This window comes from Nomascus leucogenys, chromosome 3, assembly GCF_006542625.1.
Source record: "Nomascus leucogenys isolate Asia chromosome 3, Asia_NLE_v1, whole genome shotgun sequence".
NCBI lineage: Eukaryota > Metazoa > Chordata > Mammalia > Primates > Hylobatidae > Nomascus > Nomascus leucogenys.
This window is the reverse complement of record NC_044383.1, coordinates 64,577,823-64,603,453: the sequence shown is the minus strand read 5'-3', so window position 1 is coordinate 64,603,453 and position 25,631 is coordinate 64,577,823. Positions and strand designations below refer to the sequence as shown.

The following is a 25,631-nucleotide window of genomic DNA, read 5'->3' as shown; positions in this document are numbered from 1 at the left end:
AACTCACAATGTATGTAGTTCTTATTGTGGGATAATTAGTCTCTGTCTAGTCATTGAAAATTACTTTGAAATACAGTTTTAAATGTTGGAAATAGTGTCCTGAGCTTGTGTGTTATGTTATTTTCTTGTATTTCAGAAAGATCACTCTCAGTATAACTCTGGGAATGCTTGCAGCTGCACACTTTTGAAAGATCACATAAATGTACATTTGAATGTGTAATCATTCTTGCATATGTCAGTACTTTACTTGAAATCTCAACTAAGAAAGGATAAAGCCTTGATAGTCACATATAGCATGAGAGAGAAAAAACATATATCTCTACTAGGCCTCATATCATAAAGAGAATAGGTATGGATTGAATACTAATGACATTGGGGACTTCTTTTGAAAGCTCATAACAGATCAACCAGGTTCTATAAGTTCTTCTGAAGGAAAACTCCATTTCTAGATAAATACGTCTCCTAGTTTTTACCTATAGCTTTGTATTTCTAATTTTATTTAGTATTTGGGTAATTTAAGCATATTTAAACAGTACGTCTATGTTAAAATTTTTTATCCATTCATCTATTGATGAATAATAGGTTGATTCCATATATTTGCTATTGTGAATAGTACGGAAATGAATGCTTAATATGTGGAATCTTAAATGATTCAAGTCATAGAAACAGAGTAGAGTGACTGTTACAGAGGATAGCAGATTTGAGTGGAGGTGGGGGGTGATGATTAACGAATACAAAATTTCAGACAGGAGGGAAAACAAAATATATATATATATATAGTTCTATGGCACAGCATGGTGAATATAGGTTAATAATAGAGTATTAAATACATTTCAAAATTACTAGGAAAGTACATTTCAAATGTTCTCATCACAAACATATTAAATATTTAAAGTGATGGATATGTTAACTAGTTTGATTTAATTACTCCACATTCTATTTATAAATCAAAACATTGCTTTGTACATCATACATTTATAAAAACTATCAATTTACGATTCAACAAATTTCTAACAATATACTGAATAACAAAATGAACTAAAATTAAATAAAAACATAACATTGGCTCTTAAAATGTCTAAAAGTAGAAAAAATAGTAAAAGTTTTAAAAGTGAAACAAAAATAAGTTGTTAACACGTGAGCAAATTTTTAAGTATGTTATTGTGTGCAATGCTAATTTTCAAATTTTACTACATGATTAGAGAACAGAAAACTTTAACTTGGAAAATATAGCCAATTTTTCATAAGCACTGTAAACATTCCATACTTTCTGGGGCCGAATGAGATAATACATTTTTACTGTCAATAATTGATGTCACAGATATTAACAAAATAGCTCACTAATAATGGCTTTCCATAAAGACGTGCACATTTTAACTTTATATTCTAGATACAATGCTTTTGTATTACTTCACTGCTCTATAGCTATAATATTTTTTATTAATAAATACAGTAGCATTTGTATACTGTTGATTATTGGTCTTATTTGTACAACTAAATAGCTCAATCTGCAGAGTTTCTTAAATTGTTGCATTTCTCAAAAAGTTTCATGTAATTTAGCATATTTTCTCCAAATGCCATTCATTTTACAGGTAGGCAAAATTAAATATATATACATCCACACGCTAAAATTTGTCATTTTAGTGACTGTTTATACGTTATTAGACATGTCTATCATCTTACAAAATGCATAATTTAAAAAATTTGATATTCGTTAATATATTACACTTTCAACTATCCAAAGCAATATTAATTTTTCTTTTTTCCCACAAAATTAAAACAATATGACTCAATATTATTTGTTAGTTAATATTTTTCCTATCAGAACTCCATAGCTAATGTTCTACTTGATCTTTTTGGCACTGAACTTTAAAAAAACAAGTCTCATTCTGTAATAATTTTATTTTTATTTTAAAAAATATTTCAGCTCATGATATTAAACCAGATACATTCATATTTATTTTACAATTCCAAATGATAATATCAGTTGTTTATATGGATTAGAAATTAGTTTTATATCTTACTTTTGATTATTATTTGTTAGCACTTTGTAGCAACATTTATCAATATGGTGGCAGTTCATTGTCATGACTATTTGTTAATAACATCTTTATTTTTTCTATTTTCTTTACATTTAAAATATTCTAAATTCCTTTCTCATATTATAGACTTGACATTTGTAATACTAATCCCATTCTTTACTGATTTTAATGGACATTATTTTACTATGCCAATAGTAAAATAGAGTTACTCTGTTAACTGTACTTTTCTCCAATTTTATTCAAGTGGCTATTCATTTTTACAGTGGTCTCATTTCATAACCTTTTTTTCACAGTATCTATGCTTTTTAAAGAAAATATTTGTGTCAAGCTAGCTTTCTCATCTCTAGCAGATCTCATAAAGAATTATACTTTTCAGTGTCAATATTAGTTTCTATTTTGGTTTATGTTGCAAATTTTTATGGGCCGTATTTGAGCTTTGTATATTCAGTGAATTAATTTGTATGAGCAGAAATCTGAACAATCTAAATAATTGCTTACAAAATAGTAGGTTGTTTTTATTTTAATCTTCTTGCCATTTCTGTGGCCACTATTAAAATCTTACGTGATCTAAACTTGATAGACTGAATGTTATATATGTTTTCCATCAAAGCGATGCACCCGTACTCCTGGAAGAGTTGAAAGATTCTGGAGCGATTGCTTTCTCACCTGCCAAGAATTGAAATGGCACATTTCCTGTGTGGCTGTGGGCTCCATTTAGCCTCTGTTCTCTTGCTAGGATCATGTTGTACTCTGCGCAATGCCCTAGCCACAAACTTTGAGAAAGCTAATGGCTACCAGATAACAGAAAATTTATCTTCTCAAAAAGAAGGCTGGCCAAATTTTGTGCTTTTTATTTTGCTAAAACTAACTTATGTGAAAATCCTGCTCCTGCCATTTTGTTTTTAATAATACATTTTGCCTGTCTCAGTTGCCATATGAAAAAAGCTACTATATTTTTTTTGCAGGTGATTTTTAAAAAGTCAGAAGCTGTTAAGTAGACCATAAGAAAAAATACCAGTTTAAAAACTATTTTTACCATGTATGTTTATAACTATTAAAATTGAAAAGTTAATATCTATTATAATGAATATTATCCAATGCTATATAATGAGAACCCATCTATGCTTCTCTGAAAATATCCTGGATTACAGATCTATCCAGCTTGAACTTAACTTATATAACTCCAATCATCATTCATTTTTGGTGTATAAATATAAAAGAAACAACACAGCTAAATAGTTTTAAATGTATAATTAATCCCTATGGCCTCATTATACTTGATACCTTGTACCAAGGTAAGTAAATACAAGTATGGAAGAATAAACAGGTTGTTAACAGATGGATGGATGGATGAATCCATAATACATAACTTTGGTAAAGCATATTTAAAAATACCTAACTTATTGAAAGATTGTTTGAATAAGCTTAGATTATCCTATAACTTATAACATCTGATTAATTTGCATGTTTACATAGTGTTCATGTAACAAGAGGTATTCTATTTGTAATTAAATAAAAACACTAAAATATCCTTAAAAGCAAACAAATCTATTATCCTTCTTTCTTAAACATGTGCATATTTGTTGTAAGTGTTTGATGTTTTCTGGCTATGTTTTTCTATTAAAGGTCTTCGCTGAAAAAAAAAAAAGAATGACATGTAATGGAAGCTTTCAAAGTTATTGTTGATACGTGGTATCTTTTACAAAATTGAGAAATATATGTTAAAATTTCAAACATCAAATAAACCCCTTGAGGATTGTGTTTAAATTTGTGTTATTTTCTGCTACATTTTGTGGCTTAATTATGTGAAATTTTACTCTGCAATTGTATTTTGCAGCTATTTTACTATGAATAATTTGCATTTTTTTCTGTTTTCCATGGAATTTAAATTAAAGACAATCAACTTTTCATTTATGAGAGCAGGGCAGTATCACCTTTACGTTGTACCAAAAATAACAAAAGATAGAGAAATCACATAGTTTTCTGAGGAATGCAAAAAATGTATCATTCCTCTCTTGCATTTTTGGATGCTGTTTTATAATGCTTTTTACATTTAGTCAGCATTTTTGAAAATTGTACAGAGTAGAAATCTTTTAAGAAGTGCCCTAACAGCAAGAAAAGCCATGTTATCTTCTATTCATAAAAAAGATCATTTTGGAAAGGTACTTTCCTTCAGTAGCTTTTGGAGGCTGTTTATATAATGTAGCTGCAAAATAACATTTTCAGATAAATTTTAAAAATTATGAAAATATAAATTGTATAGTGTCAACAAATAGGACTGTATTAAATGATAGAAAATGTCCTAAGTGTACAAATCGAGAAATATTACTGTCATATCACATTGAATTATAAATGCAGAGCTAACCTGGTATCTGTTAGAAAGAGAATGGAATTTGACAACTACATCATTTAACTTATAATGGTATAAAAAATCAGGAGAAAAAGTTCCCCAGGTGTTGTAGGAACTTACACAACTTGTATCAGTATTCTGGAGGGTGACGAAATTGGTAGTTCACTGATTATTTTGGCCTTCACCCATCACAAGGTTGCCTAGATTAACACCAAAATTTTTCTGGGTTAGCAAAGCTACCAGGTCACAGGAGGGAAATTCTAACCAATCACTTCCATATTATGCCTTAAAAAATCTAAACACAGAAATTATATTAGAATTTGCAGCCAGAAAATTAATTCTGATTGGAAATGTGTCATTTTCATACTTAGACCTGTTCATTTTAATCTCTATTCTCATTTACTCTCATTTAGTTATTTCTCAGTTGCTTGATAATTAAAATAATTATACAGTATGCATATATCACACTTCCAAATTAACAATCTGGCCTCTTATACATTATCTCAATCTCTGCCAAATATAGACTTGTCTTTCTCTCACTTCTTTCTTGTTTACAGTTACCTTGCATTTCATGGAGTATTGGAAGACTCAGTTTCATCCCATTCATCTTTCAAGGACCAGCTCAAATATTACATTTTCTAATACCACAGGCAAAAGTCATTGACTATCCATCAAGACAGATTCTTGATTAAATTTTTAAAAATACATTTCTACATGTGTTGAATTAAAAATCAGGACCTGTAACCCATAGAAATACACATATATCTTCAAAACTTAATATGTGATGTCTTTAATGTTGATAAAACTATATTATTCATGTACATAAGAGTTATAGAAATGAATACCAAAAATTCTACCCAAAGAATAACAGTAATTCTTTCTTTGAGAGTACTAAAAATGTTCTGAATAAAAAGGGAAGAAAAACAATCTATCAAAATAAAGTCTCAGTGATATGCCACTTAGTTATGCTGTGTAAATTCACATTAAAATTAAAAACCCACATTTTAAAATTATCTGTGGTCTTGGGCTGCTTGATATTTGATTTAAAAGCAGTTAATTGAAGAGTAGTAATTTTAAAAGTAGTGAATGGGGTTTTAGTTTTGTATTTGTTCATTTGTATGGGTGCTGTATTGTTGATTGATTTCTTAATGGGATTCTTTTAACTTCAATGGGAATGTGTAAGATAATTAAATTACGTAAAGCCTGGAGCAGCTTAAAAAAGTCTTGGGCTCAGTAATGTTATCACCTTATATTAATATATTGGATTGCCCCCAGGAAGATCAAGATCTTTTCAGTATTTATGCTAATAGTAAAGTAGGGCAGGTATACAGAGGGGAAATAGAATGTCTATACACCAATAATGGGAAAATTGAAAAAAAATAAGATATTTCATGTTCAGATGAAACAGAATCAGAAAGCAGGTCTCCTTTAGCTACTTTGGTACAGAATGAATGGTGCTCACACTTATAATTTTACTACCATTTACTTTGGAACACTCCACAGTGTAGAAATAGGCTCAGCATAAATGCTAAACATGTCATTACAAATACTTCATGTTATGATGAATATATTTGGTCATTTCCCTTGGAGTCACTTCCCAAGATGGTTATTTTATAACACTTTAATATAAATGCTTAACCTTTAAAAATGTAGTTCTTTTGGAGAAAATCCCAGATGTGCATACAATTAGAACCAACATCAAATATTTTGTGTTGCCAGATCACTAATTAAATTCCTGCACATAACCTTTTTCTTCCTGAAATGCAACATTTAGTAAATTATTTTATAATTATGCAAACAGTTTTTTGTATAGCTTTTACATTTTAATGAGTTTGGGGTAAACCAATTTAGAATTAAATCAGATTCTGAAAAAAAAAAAAACGTGTTGTACTAAAGAGCTGCCATCTAATTGTAATAACACACACTACTTTCCATGAGTCTGTAATTCCTTTGCCATTTAAAAAGTCACAAATTTTATGCTTAATTTTTGTTTTTTTGCCTTTTTATGGGAAGATGTTTAAATATTTAAATTCACAAAGGACTCATAAGAATCTTCCAAAGTGAAGAAAAACTGTTCTCTCTCCCATAACCTTTTCTTTAATATTACCTTTCAAAAAAGTTTCTAGAGCTCCTATATTCTATTTGGTTAGATTAGCCTTCAGTACACTCAAAGTCCAGGGATCAAAGTAGGCAAAAATATAATGCCCAACTTTATTTCCTTGATTTCATCAATAATTTCAACAGACATTGTATAGAACAGTATTCTATTAATAGGACTAAATATGCATTAGTTGTTAAATAAAATGAAAATTATGTAGCAGAATAATTATCTTGAAATATTGGACTTTTTAAATTTGTTAAATATCTTTAGCCCTCTTTCAATTTCCTGTTTTTCAGAACGTAAAGGAGTATAAATGACCTGTAGGAAATAACAAACTTACGTCTAAGGGACATACATACTGACAAACATATTATGTCTGAGGGAATCCTATAAATAAAGAACTGGAGTGAATAGCTGAAGTTCTGACAAAAAATATGGGAAATATTTGGTATTATAGCTGTCTGAGTCTTCCACTAAAGTCTTTGTACCATGGTATGCTTTAAAAAAATATAAGAATGGACAAAGAGGAGTCAAAGTTATTATAGGACTAAGAATATGAGATAGATACAAACAAACACATATGTATATATATGTTCATAGATACAAACACACACATATGTGTATATATACATATGTTTTGGTACAGTTCTTTCATTTTACTTAATTAATATTGACCTCCTACCATCAAACATCTTTTAAGTATAAAGGTGAAAGAAAGAGGTAATTAGAGAATGGAGAATTCAACACACGAGAACTACTTAAAAAGTTACCATACATATGGCAAAAGACACTAGTTGGAATTTCACAAATGTAGGAGATAAATAAGGGCAATAAAATAGTACAAGGTGGGTAAATCTAATATTGGATGTATAAAATGATAACAATGTCTCCTGCTATTTTAAAGATATATGGAATAATACGTATGCACATATATGTGAAGGGGATTAAATGTGGTTAAATATTTATGACCTTTACCTTGTCTAGAATGTGTAACAAGTACCAATATCTACTAAAATATGGACTGGAAACCATCATTCTCAGTAAACTATCGCAAGGACAAAAAACCAAATACCGCATGTTCTCACTCATAGGTGGGAATTGAACAACGAGAATACATGGACACAGGAAGGGGAACATCACACACCAGGCACTGTTGTGCGGTGGGGGGAGGGGGGAGGGATAGCATTAGGAGATATACCTAATGTAAATGACGAGTTAATGGGTGCAGCACACCAACATGGCACATGGATACATATGTAACAAACCTGCACGTTGTGCACATGTACCCTAAAACTTAAAGTATAATAATAATAAAATATAATAATAAAATAAAATAAAACATGGTAAACTAATTAAAAGTATTGCAATCCCTAGGTTCAGCAATTACAGAGTAGTAAAGTTAAGTGTTAATATCAATAAAGGAGGAAATTGGACTGACAAAATAATCCATTGAAAAGAATACATAAAAAGGAAAAATAGAACAGAATGGATGAAACAAATAAAAAACAAATAGTGTAGGCATATATTTAAACCTTAATATAAACTAACTACATAAAATGAAAGTAGGTGAAGTCTCCAAATGAAAGATAAAGGCAAAAATAATATCCCATAAATAGATTTAAATAAGAAAATATGTTTATTTTATACAAATATGGATTAAAATAAAGAAGATAAGAAACTTTTAAGTACATGCTAAATAACATAGCTCAAAATTTAAAAGGTAACATTTTAGAACTATTTGAAACTTATTAAAACCAACTGGCATGAGGATCTCTAACTCATTTATATTGGGTTAGTGTGTATGTATATACATTTATATTTATTATAAATAGATGTAAATGTTATATAGTCAAATTTCCAACATTTAGCTATACTTTAAAACCACATGGGAGTATGGTATATAGATTGCAACACTGCCTTATATGTTATATTTGAGGTGGCATCAAAATACTGCTTTCAGAAAAATTTATTCAGGTAATTCTTACCCCCAGCCTGATATATACACCACAGAAAAAGACATTTTAAAGTATATGCATAAAGTAAATTTCTTCCAAATATCCAGGCACTATTCAAAAATTATCACATGCTAAGCCAAGCATCACAGATGAGTCATAGGAATCCAACATTCCTAACTCCTTCTTAAATTCACACATCACTAACAAATCATAGCAGTATTTCTGCCAAACTTTAGGAATTTTTCTCATCACCCTTCCTTTCAGTCCTCTTGGTAGGTGCTAGAAATTCTCTACAATTGGAAGAATAATAAGAAATAATTTTACATTTCTGTATTTTTCAAAAAAATTAAGAGCAAAAATATAACAAAAAGCAATGATTAGTAATCATATTCTTTATTAATGATACAATAACACTGAAAATTAGTACCAAAAGAGTAAAAAGTATTGCCAAGTAAATTTAGAAGTCTTTTCTTTCAAATACCATATTTACTCATAAGTGGAAATGAAAATCAAGTTTGAAATCTATTTAGAAAATAGTACAAATGAGAAACTTTAATATTTTTAGAATACAGGCAAAACAATACCCAAAGTATTTGTAGCTCCAAACTTGTTATTATTAAACAACAAAGAGAATAATAAATTGACTAAGGGTTAACAAAACATCAAAAATTAAAGAACACAAAGAACAAAGCATCATAAAGTTTAGTAAAGATGGAGAAAGGATTCTATCATTAAACATATAAAGTATTAAACAAAAATCAGAGAAAACCTTGAGAATAAATCTACGAAAATAAGTTCTTGGAAATAACAATGATATGCAGAAAAGTATAGCTATTAAAAGAGAAAATACAAAAGATGAAAAAAATTGATTTTGATTTTATGTCTACATTTTTTTCCTCTTGTTTTATTAGTTTTTGATTGGAACAGCTAGAATTTTACATATCATTGAATTGTTATTCTATGACAATTATACTTTTAAATGTGAATATTATAAGTAACTCAAGTAATATACATTAGCAAATTCTTAGCAAATCCTAAGGAATTTTTAAAATTTTTGTAACCATTATGATTTATCCCACTTTATTTAAAGTATTTTAGAGTTTAGAGTCATAAGTACTTTCCATACCTTTGTATAAAGTCAGCACAAGATTGTAAGGCCGTAAACAAAACTTCTAATAAACATATCTAAAAGACCAAAATTGTTAGTGCATGAGTGTGTGCAATTTACAAAATCTTTAAAAATTATGAAAGTAAAATGTCAGTTTATTAAACAGCTGTTGTGCTAAATTATTACTTCCCCTTCTATTCCTATTTAATGTGTTTTAATTAGAAATGATATCACCTTATTTATCATCTCCTTAATATCAAGCCATCACCATGTTTAATGATAACAAAATCTAAAGTCCTTTGAAATTCAGGAAGAAAAAAATGGGTGTTTACTCTCACCATTAATATTATACTTTGTCTTAGAAATTTGATCAAATGGTATTAAACAACAACATAATACTAGTTAAGTAAATAATAAAAAGAAAATAAAAACTACCTTTATTTGCAGATCTAATTCTCTCTAGAAGTAATAAAAGTTGTATCTTTAAATTATAAAGAACTATAGCAACTAAGTAAGATACACTTCTCAGGAAAACATGGTAAAGAGCCTGTAAAAATTTCACATTGTAAGCACTCAATCTTTTTTTGCTGCTGCAAGAAGTGAAAATCAAAATGAGATATAATCTGATACATAAGAGTGGAGGGAAGTCAAAACCACAATGATTAATAGTTGGCATAGTGAATGTGTAGACCAAATGGCCCTCCTACACACTGTTGGTTGGAGTGTAAATGATGACAGAGGATTTGGTTGTACCAAAATCAACAACCGCTCACGTTTTTTTTTTTTTGATTTAGCAATTTTCTTCAAGTTAGGTGCATGCATTTACATAAATACTTTGAAGCCATAAAAAGTGAGGTTGTATATTTATCTTATTGATATACACTGATGGTCAATATTCATGTGTTATTTTTAAAAAGGGAGGTTATAAACATATGTACATGAAATCCATTGTTAACCTTTCGTAAGGGAGGTTGTTCTTTCCATGACATGAATGGGTAGGAAGTTGACAAAAACTAAAGGAAAATGCTCCAGGAGCTCACCTCTGGGAATTTAGGGATGAATACTCCTAGAGACAGATCAGCTCTGTGGAGACTCATCTTGGGAGTCTACTAAAAGAGTTATGTTGCTTCGAAGATGAGGCTCGTTTTCATGAAGAACTAAATTCTCAGTACATCGAAAGAGTAGGATCCTGCTTCTACCTACATCAGAGATCTTAAGCCACTAGCTGAGTGGTTTAAGAGCCAGTATGTCAGAATATAGTGCAGAGTGATGAAATTGAGCTTGACGTGATCCTACGATATGTCTTGAAAGCCCTGAGCAGACACAAAAGGTTAATGGAATTTTTATGAAGAAAGGGATGTACATGCAGCCCCATGAGAGACAGAATATACTGGGATAAGTGATACCAACAAAAAAAAATAGTGAATTTAAGGCACAACCCCAGTGACTAAAAACGAAATATTTTCTGAAGGAAGACTACAATATCATGGCGAATTTTGGGGAAAACAATGAATACAAGCAACAGGCTTATATAATATCTCCTACTTTCTCCTCTTAGGCATAAATTACAAAAGAAAATATATACAAAATAAAAGCAATTATATAAGCTATAAAATCAATGTTATTTGTGCATTGGTGTTTTTAAAAGATCAGAACACAAAATAAGCTACACTATAAATTTGTTTTCTGTAAAACTATCCATGAGGTCTTAACAGAATTGGTGATTATAACGGCTAGGTTAATTAAATGTCTATTCAAAGTATAGAGACTGGAATGCGGAAGGAAGCAATCAAGGGTAAAAATCTTACTAACTGGGTCAGTTTTGAACACCCAATGTGAAGTAGTTCAATTCTAATGCAGACGAGATAGTCTTGGGCAGTGTGATCACTCCAGTGAGTGTTCTAGAAGTACGAAGGCACCTAGAAGTTTCTCTCTTGTATATAACTCCTTTGTATATAAAGTACCCCCTTTAGGTACTTGTAGACTGCTTTGGGGAAAATGAAATTATAACCTGAAGGAATATAGTAGAACAGTGAAAATTAGGCATCAATAATTGGCACTGTACAGTGGGAGCTAGGTTCCAGCTGAAATGCAAACATGGTTGAAACATACTAGTACACTTCTACAGAAATAAAAGCAGACAAGGAAAGGGAAGGGGCCTATGGAAAAAAATTTAATCCTGGAATTTAAACAGTTTTGTGTTGCCAGGTAACTTAGACCTAAAAATAGAATAAAGTTGTCTGGCTGGCATTTTGGAGAATAGAGTCATAAAGATTTGCAAGTCAAATTTATAATATATAAGATTGTATCAGAAAAGGAGTTTGCTTTAGGATAGCAGCCTCATGGAAATTGGATGAAAACTAGCAAATCTATCAATAAGGCTTATCTCAGTCTCATCTCAAATAGGAAACGGCTGGGCTTGATAATGTCTAAGAACTTGAATCCTCCTATTGGTTAAAGGGGAACTTCCTAGACTTCTCTGGTAATCAAGACAATTATAAGAAAAGTAAGATGAGAAAATGGTTACTCAAATCAAGAAGGACGATAAACTTGCATGGTCTTATTTTGACCATGAAAAAATTTTAGAGAACAGTAGTGCTGAAAGTGTCAAAAGGACAAGGGAAGAATATTAACTAAAAAAAAAAATCAATTTTGAATTCATTACTAAAATATTATAGACATAAATAACATTGGAATAGCAAAAAGGTTATAACCTGAAAAAACACATTCTTTGAGAGTTAAAAATCTTTGGAGAGTTTCAGAAAATTGATTGGAATCAGTTTTAAATCCTGTAGGATTCACTCAAGCATATGGCCTTACCAAATGAATGTATCAGCTTCTTCAAGAAATTCAGAGATTAGTGGTTTCTGCAGAGAAGATTAGACTAGCTGCTTTCCTCAGGCTGTGTTTCATGGTAGTTCACACTCAAAAGTGAATTTTACATCTTAGGATCCATACAACTCCTCTTCATTAACATAATTTACTGGGTTTAGAACAGTTTTCTTAAAGTGGTTCACAGACCAGCAGCAGCGTAAGGATCACCCCAGATATACTGGACGCTAGAGCTACCAAATGAGAAACTCCTAACGTGGGGCCAATATCTGGTGTTGTAACAAGACCTCCAGGTGATTCTACTAACATAACGTTTGTGATCCTCTGGGCTGGAGATACAGAGACTGACATTTAATCTGGAAATTTGATTGTAAGGCTAAAACTTCCAAAAATGTGATGGGGATCAGGGAAATAAAAGGTGATTATACTTGATATAAAAGCCATGGTTACATTGTTTTTAAAATGTTAACAAATGCTTTCAGAAAGCACATGAGTTTGGAGATGGAGGGAGAGAAAGCAAATGGAGGGGGGAAAAGAGACAGCAAGGAGAAATCAAATGGAAAGGGAGAAAGGGAAGGAGGAGGATCATATGATGGGGAGAGAAACCAGGTGGAAAGGGAGAAATCAGATGGGAAGAATTCAAGACGAAGGGAGATACAACTAACAGAAGGAACCAGACAGAGGAAGAGAAGGGGGCTGGAGAGAAAAAGGGGCATCTACTTTAAACTGCCCCCAAAGCTTCTGCTTTAAGTGAGATTAACTCTGCATCCCTGGGAAAGTTTAGGCAGATCAGTTCCTTTACTTCTCACTGTGTGAAGAGATTAGAAGTAGGACTGAACTGAGGAAAACCAGAGGATTTTTTATAATTCAGCGGAAAGAAAAAGACAGGATAGAAAATACAGGCCTTGCTGATGATTTGGGCCTGTGAAGCTTGTGTTGGGTTTAATTTGAAAAGTGAAAGAAACATAATAGTGTTTAACCCCACCTGGAGAAGTAGGCCATACCAATTTTATATTATATTCCAATAATAAGTATTATGTATATATGTGGTAAAACTATATAGTTTATACACAATATATATTTAATGATCATATAATGTACAACCAATATAGAGTTGATATATAAAATAATAGATGATTCATTGATCATGTTTGCAAATACATATATGTATTTAGCCATGCAAAAGGATTATGGTAAATTACATATTCTATTAGTAATGGCATTATGCAGAGTTAAATTCATTCTTTATTTTATGTAAAATTACTACTTAACTATATATTTACTGATATTTGGAAGATTGTTAAAGAAATAATACATATATATTTTCTAAGACAGACACCTATATTTTAACAATGCTAGCACATTTATGCAATTTTATTTTTACTTAGAACGTGTTTGAATGTGAAGTAATATGACCAACTTTTTAGCAAGCTTACCAGAATTTTTGCCCTCAAATTTATTTTTGCCTTACAAAAGCTAATCTGGATGGCTATACATTTATTCCAATGATATCACCATTTCCATTTTTGGAATTTATCTTTAAATTGCTTCCGAAACCTTCAACATATTACTTTAAATACCAAGCAGGGAAAATATTTTTCATGTTACGATGAAAATCCAAATAAATTTTCGAATTGCATCTGCTTAATAAAATGGAATATTCAACTAGACAAAACTTAAAAAAATTTGTTTTATAAGTGATAATGTAACTTTTTTTCTGTATGGTCACTGTTCTGATTTTATAAGGTAATGATAGTAAGTTTGAAATTATTATAAATAATCGTATCAATGTAAGACCAATCATAAAAATGTCAAGTAATTAAATTTGAATGCTTAATTTCTGATATTTAACATTAAAAGCTGCCTTATTACTACACTGAATCTTGTTCTCTATGACTATACAGAGAATATAGTATGTTTGTGACTTTACTTTTTCTTAAATGTTATTAACGTCACAGCATCAAACTGACCTAGACAACACTGAAACCAAATTTTATTCTTAAACTAGAAAAAATTGTCACTCCATGTGCTTACGCAGCCAAACAAAAGGTTGAAATGCAGTACTAAGCTGTTTAGGCAAAATTATTTGGAGCTTATGGCTGCCTGTTTTTCCCTTCAGACCTTTGACATATACCATCATATTCCCAATGCTTCAGCTTGACCTTATTAGTCTTCCTTGCATGAGCAAGGCTGTGTAGTCAGATTAAATTGCCCAAAGAAGCAATCCTATTATTCAAGTGAATGCATTTTTTTTACTTTGCCAAATAAGAAATCAGACTACAATACCAATCAATAGACACATTTGAGATATATCAAATAAATATATTAACAACATTATATACTAGAAAATTTAATTTATCAGGAAAAAAAAAAACTTGCCTTTAAATCCTGGGACACACTTGCAGAAGAAATATCCCCATAAATGTATACTAGTTGTTCCATTTTTGCAGGACACAGATTTGCAATCTTCAGTATCTGTCTCACAGATGTTCCTTTCACATCTTTGCAGACCACTACGGTTACAATTGTGCGAAAGGGCCAGGCAGAGGCCATGCACTGATATACTCTGGTTCCCTAAGCAATAGTCAACATTGACAACACACAATCTGCCAATGTAACTAAGAGAACAGCTGCATCTGAAACACAGAAAAATGAAAAACTCAATTAGTCATATACTTTATTTTGATATATTTAAGTATTTAAATCACACATTTATTTAAAAACACAGAAATAATTATTAAATGAAGATAGTTGTGGGGTGCATTTTAAAAATATTTTCATAAAGTGTCCATTCTTGGCAAAATTACTTTTGATTATTGTGCAGAATTATGAGTGAAAATAACTTTGGTGCTGAATATATCTAGTCTAAAAAACATATTCTGCCACTTAATTGCTATGTTAGCTGGGATAACATCATGAACTCTGCCTATGCTGTGTGTGTGTGTGTGTGTGTGTGTGCATGTGTGTATGTATTCATATATTACTAGGTTGGTGCAAAAGTAATTGCAGTTTTTGTCATTGAAAGTAATGGAAAAAAATCACAACTACTTTTGTAACAACTATATATATATACATATATAAAATTATTCAAACTCAGTTTGTCACTCAATGCAATTATTTAAGATGTAGCTGTAAGGCAATGCCAGGTATTCTTATATTATTCTTTAAATCTATAATATTTTGAATTTTAAAATATCTGTACTCTTAAATACATGAACATAATTCATGCATTCATTATTTTAGTGTTTTAGATACATTTTTAATGAATTTGCAAATTTTGACGAGATTTTCCCTTAGTAATTTCAATTTGTCCAATATATTTTTCTAGTAGTTTTTCACATAGTTTTCTTGTAAGTGAAGATAATTGTGAAACAGTCTGCAATTTATGTAAATGTACTTGAAATATTTTTTAGGTTTAATGTTGAGAACTATGTTGGCTATCAACAAAAGTGGGGATATTTTTCTGGAGTCAGAGAGACAAAGATTTTTCACTTTTTTCTTCCTTTCAAGTACAGACGTGCACAGAAACACACACACATCTGTTCAAGGCCTAATTTATTTGACCATTATACATTGAACAACTTTTCTTGGGTTCCTCTATATCTAGGCATAGTTATAAGTTATTAATATAAATTATTAGATCATTTTAATATAATTATACATTATATAATGTATCCATATGCATTTCTTTGAATATTTTATATGCATACATAAATTGAAAAAGAAAGCATAAGGTGAAAATAACATTAAAGTATCACGATTTTCAAGAATTCTTTACCAAGCATTCAAAGGGCACTTAACATTATCATATAAATATGTCAATGGGCTGAGAAAAGCAATGTCAAATCACTTTGCTTGTTATTATTAATAAAAATTAACCTACTGAACCTAAGTCATTACACTTATAACTCTATATGATGGTAAGTGTTGGGAGCCAGCAAAAATGTTAAAGGTGAATTAGTTCAAGCCTTTCTTCTTGTAGTTGTAAAGAACTTAGCCATTTAATGCAATTTGTCAAGGATCACTGAGATTATTAATGGTAGGAAGTACAGTGGATGCTTTGATGTGTTCAAATCACTGGTCTTGGAGAGAAAACTTTGGTTTTAATTCTTTTCAAACATTTATTAAATAAGTATATTTGTGCCTGTTTTCCTCATCTGCAAAATTCTCAGTTGCACATCTATTTCACAGAAGAGTGTTGAATGCATTTTTTACTGGGCAAGTAACTGTTACCTACTATATCAAACACCCTTACAACAAAGTTACCTGAAATAAAATCATAGAACACGGTTACTTCCCTTCAATACCTTTCCTCTTCTCCCTCCACATACAGAAAAAGAAAAAGAAATCCTAGGTAAATTCAAAACAACTGCCACATGGCAAAAAATTGTTGGCCTGTGCTAGGCCTTGTTTAACCATATCTTTGTAAATTGTTAATAGTGCTCTTTCACTTTTAACAGTGTTCTGATTGGGGTGGTAGACTACATGGGGCCCTGTGTATAATGCCAAGATTATTATATAGTTCTGTGCCTCTACTATACAAGCTTTAGTCATAATGCTATTTGTTATTCCATGAAAATGAAAAGAAAATTTTGGAAAGGTCCTTTCTAAATGAACAGGATATCCTGTACAAGAATATGAAGGCATATCTTTATAATTCTTCCTGAGCTAATCTCTAGTTTATTAAATCTCAATAAAGGCATCAAGAGGTAGACTCTAAATTATATATGGGAAGCTTACGGCATTGAGAATATTTTTGAAAATTAAGAGTAATATGGAAGTACTAGTTCAATCAGATACTATAACAAACAAAAACTGTAGTAATTGAAATAGAGTTTGCCAGTTATCTACTAGGATCTTGCTTAAGTCTCTAAAACCTACATAGCCTATGAAGAATGATTCCTTTTTAAGTCTGAGCTGTGTGGAGATAGTGACACCTTTTATTAAGAGGAAGATTTAATAGGAGAAAATTTGGGGTAGAAACTAGGAATCTGCATTTGGCCATAGCAAATTTGAAATGGTAATTGACTTGATTTTTATATTTCATATATTTTTATATTGACCACTTGATGTTTGTTTTATTGAGCTTTAATGTCCTCAAGAGAATACTTTTTCTTGTGTATTCGTCTTTTAAAAATTTGACGAGTTGTGGTTAGAGCAACAACCTACTTGTTCCCAATTTTTGAATTTTTCAAATTTTATTTTTGACACAACTTAGGCACATTCCCTTATTGTTTAGCATTACCATTTCTATATCAACCTACCTACAATACAAACCTACCTACACACACATATTTTTATATATATATATATATATTTAAATTCTCAAAAATGATTATATCTTAGTAATATATAATGCTCTGAAATTTTATCTTTCCATTTAATGATATGTCTGAGATACCAATCCAAATTAGCACATTTGTTTTCAAAGGTTGCAAATATTCTATTATATGCATGTACCATAATATTTTACCCTCAGAAGGCACTGTAGTTACTACGTGTTTTAATTTGTTTTGCTAATATTTATACAAAAATGGAAGTCCTTGTACAAATATATCAGTGGATTCTATAAAGAGGATCCATAGGATAAATCCCTTGCAGAATTGGCCTTAATCAAAAGGAAATCAAGTGTTTAATTTTAATAGTTCTTATCAAAGCCCTCTCTATAAATGATGATGTACAGAATGCTGGGCTTCCCAAACACTAGAGAGTTCTGCATATCATAAAAGGTTTTACTATTTACCAGTCTGATTCGAAAATCTGTCCTATTTTGCTATGATTTTTATGTGTTTAATTTATGAATAACTGCACTTTTTTTGCAAAGTTACTGGTCATTTACCTTTTTGTTTTCCTAATAACAACCTATTTTTCGTAATTTTTCTACGATAAATAACATATTTTAACACTAATTTTATAATTAGCACAAAAGAAACTAAGATATCAACACTTCCTTCTCCTTTGCACCACACCCTTCCCCTCACCCCCCCCAAAAAACAACTCGGCAATCTATTGCTTTCTAATGGCCATTGTTTGAAAGCTCATTGGGATGTTCTTAGGGAAGTGTCGCTTCTGATGCATTGGAAGTAGTCCAAAATTTCTGAAATGCCAAGCATTTTGGTTTTAAATTTATTTCCACGTTTTAATATTCTGGTTTATTTTAATTTATATTTTCATCAAATACTATGTAAATATTCCTATAATAATGCAAATATTTCTTATAGAATAACTATAGTGTCTTCTGAGGGTCAAATATTACAGTGCATTTCCATTTCTAACTCATCATGCCACCTATATATAACTACTTTAAGATGTTTAACTCTTTTTGTGTTTTCATTTATCTCAGTATTTCCAATAAAATATTTTACATTTGTTACTTAATAAAAAAGCACATTTAGACATTATTCATTGACGTCATCCTATGGAAGAGAAGTATTTACATTTCTTACACTGCTCCTTACCCCAAAACACACACACACACACGCAGACACACACACACAGACACACAGATAAACACACCAAGCCCTTACTTCATTCTCCCAATATAAAATTAGGTGAATTTTGTGATAAATTAACATTCATTTTATATAATTATGTGTTTAGTGATATCATTTATAGCTGAAAGAGGTCATATGCATTTACTTTTACAGAACATTTTTGTTTTCCTGGCAGTTTTTAATCACTTTATTTTTAGTTTTGTTTACTTAGTCTAAGCACCCAGTCATCATTACTTCCCCATGTCCCTCAATATGCAAAATACATTGGATATTCTCTCAGCCTCAGTCTTTTTGTCCTTAGAAATGCCTCTTCTGAATGGGTAGATCCACAGGCTCACTTCATAGTGTTTTCTGGGATGACTCTTCACCTTCATCCTGGGAAGCTTTACCGCCTGTCTTCTGGTTTGGATACTCAGTTTCCTAAATTCCTCATCTTTTTCCTTACTTGACTTCCTATTTTAAGCGAAGTATATTATTTTTAGGTTAGACCTCTTGAGAACTAAAAATGTTCACATATTGTAGATCTGGAAACTATTTTTTTCTACCTTTTTCTTATTACTTTGAGGGAAGTAGTCTTAAGTTTCGGAGTTTTTTTCAAAAGTTTAACATGCATCTCTTCTTTGTATTTCCTCTGAATTCTCTCCCCACCTTCCAAACCCCAACTGACTTTGGTCTCTGGCTGTGAAGTTAGAGAATTTCTTAACTTATGTGGTTATGCTTGGCTCTCCACTTATATTGAAAAATAAATCACAAAAAAATATGGTTTGGAATTCCATGTATTCATTGTGAGTGGTTTTCTAGTGACTTTATTGCACTGTGATCAATAAAAACCTGGCTAATTTGTTTAAGAACTCTCTAATTCTCTCAGAGTCTGTATTCTTTTACCTACATCCACTCAGTGACAGTCAGAGGAAGTGGCCTGGCCACCCACATTTTTAGAGCAGAATAGGGAAAAATGCCTTGTTACTTTTGTTTTCGGAGTAGATTTTTACTTAATTTCTCCTCTGTAGTATTGCACCACACCCCTGGACTCTGTGTATTGCTCAAGAATGGAACAGGCTGTTCGCACAGATAAAAGAGAGAACTCAGGAGTTTAACTGTGTGCTCATAAAGCTTTCAATCAATTCTTTGATTTTCAGCTTCACCATGGTCCCACCCTCAGGAATGACTGATGAGTACATTGCCTGTCTTTCTTTCGAGTATTCGGCTTATTTAGTGGCTTCTCCTCTGCTACCAACTTAGTTTGGTGGTTCTAGTCTGTTGAGTAATCTACTTATTTATTCTATAATTTCCTCTCCCATGCTCTTTGTTCCCTTTGATCATAATTTTAATGGGTTTTGGAAAAAATAGAAAGCCATGTACTACACTGGCCATATTTAACAGGAGTACCTATAAAATACCATTTTGTCTAATGTACTGTAAATATTTTTTTCCAGATGATTGAATGTTTTTGGAGTTTATGCCTTTATAAATTATACATTTTTATATATCACCTGTATCTGTTTTTCCTTTAATCGCTTCTCAAACTTGTGCCATGTTTAGAAAAGCCTCCCCATTTTAAGATATACAAATATTCACTCTCATTGTCTTTTAGAAAGCGATAGTTTTATTTCATAAATGAATTATCTGATAAATTTTTAAATGGCATAATTTTTTTCTACCATTGATTAGAAATGCTATGTATATTAAAATAAATTCATATAGCTAAGTACATATATTTAAATATAAGATATACATATGCATATGACTCATATATATGAGTCATTGTCTCCCTCAGTAGAAAGTGTTTGATTTAACACTCCAGAACATATTTTAATACCTTGTTTTAATATCTTTTCTCATACTCCTATAGTTTTTTCTTTCTTTCAACTTTTATCCTTTTTATATACATAGTAAAACAAAACATTTATTTTTGTTTTATATGAGACCATATAAAATTTATACATGAATTTAGAATTACCATATTTAAAATATTGAGCCTTTCTACCCAAGAACATGCTATGCAATTGAAAGCATTTAATAATCTTTCATAAATTGTTCATTATGATTTTAAGATTTTCTTTTGTTATGCATTTATAACAGCTTATTCCTTGGTGTTTTATCTTTTGGGTTACTATTGTAAGTAAAATATTAGTCTTCATTTTATTTTCTAAACGACATTTATTTCTTACTGGAAATCTATACATTTCTTAAGAAGATTTGTCAGTAGACCACAAAATAAAATTATTTTATTTCTAATAAGTTTTTTAAATAAATTCTTTTATTTTACTATATTCATCATCATATCTATAAAACACAATAATTGTGTTTCTTCCTATCCAATTTATACTTCCTCATCTTTTAACTTGTTCATGTACTTAAATACTTTCAGGAGCCTAAATTAATAGCAGGCATTATTGATTGTAATGCAAATGCTTTATTACGTCAACATAAAGCTAAATAAAAACTACTTTTTATCAGGTTTAACACTTTCTATCTTAAATTCCACCTTGATATATCAAGTCTGTTGTTCCAGCCTTGTTCTCATTAAGATCTCTCCAGTGAGTTTTTCTGTTATATATTTTTTAATCCTTCTAAGTCAAAGTGTTATAATGAACCTCTGAACCTAGAATTGATCTTAGTTTGATTTTTGAGGTAATTTAATACATGTTAATAACCAATATATCTTTTATGTGTCTATAATATTTTTGTTTTCTATTTTGAAATGTGAATTGTGTTTTATTTCTTTATTTTGTGGTTTGTGATGTTATTTATTTCTTATAATTTTGAAATAATTGTCTGCTTTTGATCTTCTATTATACTTTTAATGGTGTATAATCTACTTACCTTTGTACTTCCTGAAACAGATACCGAAAATCAATGGGACCAACACTGTCTGTTAATAGTGCATTTCTGGTTTTTGTAGCACACACTTTACTTCATGCAATGGAATTCATAATGTATCCTACCTACACACCTAATATTAAAAATTAACCAAGATAATTCCTTAACTCTAATATAAAAAGCATAAGAGACCACTAATGTATAAGACCACTATTTCTATACAAAAAATACTAAGGAATGACTGAACTAGAAGACACATTGAAGTGGTTAGCTCTTTGCACTCGTACACAGAATTACCGCGGGTTTGGTAGCCATAAATAAAGACTGATAATAGACATTTCCTATTATACACTCAAGTAGGATGATGTATTTTCTTCAATATGGTTAAAAAATTCTAAGAAAATTCTGAATGAAAAATAATATTTATTGATTTAACAAAAAATTTATTCCTGATATAGTCAATGATTATTAAAATTGTGTAAAAATATTTCGTGCCAATATGTGACATGAAATTCAGATCTAGACTTAGATATTCATATATAGGTTTTATACACACATTAACATATGCTGCGACTTTTAGAAATTGTGTAATCCGTGAAAAACGTTTGCTTTGCCTGAACTGTTCTGTGCATTGAAACATTTATAACATTCATCATTCACTACCCACATCCTAAAATTAAACTGTTCCAGTCAATTATTCTGAATATTGACAATGACTCTAGAAATTCCCAAGATGCCTCTAGAAGACACAATACTCTCCCTGAAAATCACAGAGCTAAAATAAATTTCTCCAATTTACAAAAGCACTCATCATTTGTCATCCAACCATGTACTAGTATGTCAAGCATTTTGTCATCATAATTAATAAATTCAAATAAATTGTAATATATATGTGTACATTGATATTGAGTACTAAGAGAAATGGCTATCAGATTGAAAGCTTTTCAGTGAGTACATCAATTTTGCTAAAACATCAATTTTGATAAAAATTATAGTAACCTATAAATGTTATTGATATCTTGAAAATATGTAAATCTAAAAAAATTTTCTTTGAGAAAGCAAATTGGACTAAAATAATTTATGAATGTATTGCTAACTGTATTAAATACATAAATTTTAAAATATAGTTAAATGGGAAACAAGTGAATAACATGATAAAATGTAAAAAATAGAAGCCTACTAGGTAAAATTCTATAAGTCAAAAATATGATCTAATGTGAAAATATTATAATTATTAGTTTTTTATCATTTATGTTTTTAATGAAAAAAATTCTAGGAATAGAAAAACTAAAATGTTTTCCTTTACACATTATCCTGAATTCTAAAGTTATGACCCAAATACCTTATAAACTGTGGATGCTCAATTACTGTTGCATTAATATGGTCAACAAATGCATTTTAAACTTGAACCAACTATGCTTAAGACAAAGGTCACCTTTTGAAGATTCTGCACAAAAGGCTGCATGAAACTCCAAGTCCTAGAAGATAATTTGAAAAGCAATGCAAAAAGGTTATACCTATAAAAGCTATTTAAATATAAATCTAAATAAAAATCTGGCTTAGGTAGTATAAAACTATATAACATGCATAAATCATTTTATTGTTTGAGATATGAAATTGAAGTATGAAAAGTCATAAAACCTGAAGCTATAATATAGTCAAACTTTTATTTTAAATATATAACATATGTATTTGGGAAAAATATATGACAGATAACTGTGTATAGATTAGTTAAGTTTCAACCCATATGAAACTTGAAACTTTATTATTCAAAAATGTTTCATTTAATGAAGTTTGTCATAATCATTTTGGTATGTGTATGGGTAATACAATGATATGTACTCTATAATTGATTAAATGAATGATTTCTCTTTTTTTCTTTTTATTATTATTATTATTATACTTTAAGTTTTAGGGTACATGTGCACAATGTGCAGGTTTGTTACATATGTATACATGTGCCATGCTGGTGTGCTGCACCCATTAACTCATCATTTAGCATTAGGTATATCTCCTAATGCTGTCCCTACCCCCTCCAGCCACCCCACAACAGTCCCCAGAGTGTGATGTTCCCCTTCCTGTGTCCATGGGTTCTCACTGTTCAATTCCCACCTATGGGTGAGAACATGCGGTGTTTGGTTTTTTGTCCTTGCGATAGTTTACTGAGAATGATGGCTTCCAGTTTCATCCATGTCCCTACAAAGGACATGAACTCATCATTTTTTATGGCTGCATAGTATTCCATGGTGTACATGTGCCACATTTTCTTAATCCAGTCTATCGTTGTTGGACATTTGGCTTGGTTCCAATTCTTTGCTATTGTGAATAGTGCCACAATAAACATACGTGTGCATGTGTCTTTATAGCAGCATGATTTATAGTCCTTTGGGTATATACCCAGTAATGGGATGGCTGGGTCAAATGGTATTTCTAGTTCTAGATCCCTGAGGAATCGCCACACTGACTTCCACAATGGTTGAACTAGTTTACAGTCCCACCAACAGTGTAAAAGTGTTCCTATTTCTCCACATCCTCTCCAGCACCTGTTGTTTCCTGACTTTTTAATGATGGCCATTATAACTGGTGTGAGATGGTATCTCATTGTGCTTTTGATTTGCGTTTCTATGATGCCCAGTGATGATGAGCATTTTTTCATGTGTTTTTTTGGCTGCATAAATGTCTTCTTCTGAGAAGTGTCTGTTCATGGCCTTCGCCCACTTTTTGATGGGGTTGTTTGTATTTTTCTTGTAAATTTGTTTGAGTTCATTGTAGATTCTGGATATTAGCCCTTTGTCAGATGAGTAGATTGCAAAAATTTTCTCCCATTTTGTAGGTTGCCTGTTCACTCTGATGGTAGTTTCTTTTGCTGTGCAGAAGCTCTTTAGTTTAATGAGATCCCATTTGTCAATTTTGGCTTTTGTTTCCATTGCTTTTGGTGTTTTAGACATGAAGTCCTTGCCCATGCCTATGTCCTGAATGGTATTGCCTAGGTTTTCTTCTAGGGTTTTTATGGTTTTAGGTCTAACATGTAAGTCTTTAATCCATCTTGAATTAATTTTTGTATAAGGTGTAAAGAAGAGATCCAGTTTCAGCTTTCTACATATGGCTAGCCAGTTTTCCCAGCACCATTTATTAAACAGGGAATCCTTTTCCCATTGCTTGTTTTTGTCAGGTCTGTCAAAGATCAGATAGTTGTAGACATGCGGCATTATTTCTGAGGGCTCTGTTCTGATCCATTATCTATGTCTCTGTTGTGGTACCAATACCATGCTGTTTTGGTTACTGTAGCCTTGTAGTATAGTTTGAAGTCAGGTAGTGTGATGCCTCCAGCTTTGTTCTTTTGTCTTAGGATTAACTTTAAATGTAAATGGGCTAAATGCTCCAATTAAAAGACACAGACTGGCAAATTGGATAAGGAGTCAAGACCCATCAGTGTGCTGTATTCAGGAAACCCATCTCATATGCAGAGACACACACAGACTCAAAATAAAGGGATGGAGGAAGAGCTACCAAGCAGATGGAAAACAAAAAAAGGCAGGGGTTGCAATCCTAGTCTCTGATAAAATAGACTTTAAAGCAACAAAGATCAAAAGAGACAAAGAAGGCCATTACATAATGGTAAAGGGATCAATTCAACAAGAAGAGCTAACTATCCTAAATATATATGCACCCAACACAGGAGCACCCAGATTCATAAAGCAAGTCCTTAGTGACCTACAAAGAGACTTAAACTCCCACACAATAATAATGGGAGACTTCAACACCCCACTGTCAACATTAGACAGATCAACGAGACAGAAAGTCAACAAGGATACCCAGGAATTGAACTCAGCTCTGCACCAAGCAGACCTAATAGACATCTACAGAACTCTCCACCCCAAATCAACAGAATATACATTCTTTTCAGCACCACACCACACCTATTC

The 25,631-nt window shown here is 31.0% G+C and overlaps 1 protein-coding gene across 1 annotated transcript in view; it reads right to left on the bottom strand.

Annotated features, from left to right (window-relative positions):
* Positions 1 to 25,631, bottom strand: part of EYS (eyes shut homolog) — a 1,808,075-nt gene that overhangs the window by 1,612,301 nt on the left and 170,143 nt on the right. Inside the window, 1 exon segment of the mRNA XM_030809409.1 lies at positions 14,768 to 15,024. Coding sequence (XP_030665269.1) covers positions 14,768 to 15,024 — 257 coding nt within the window.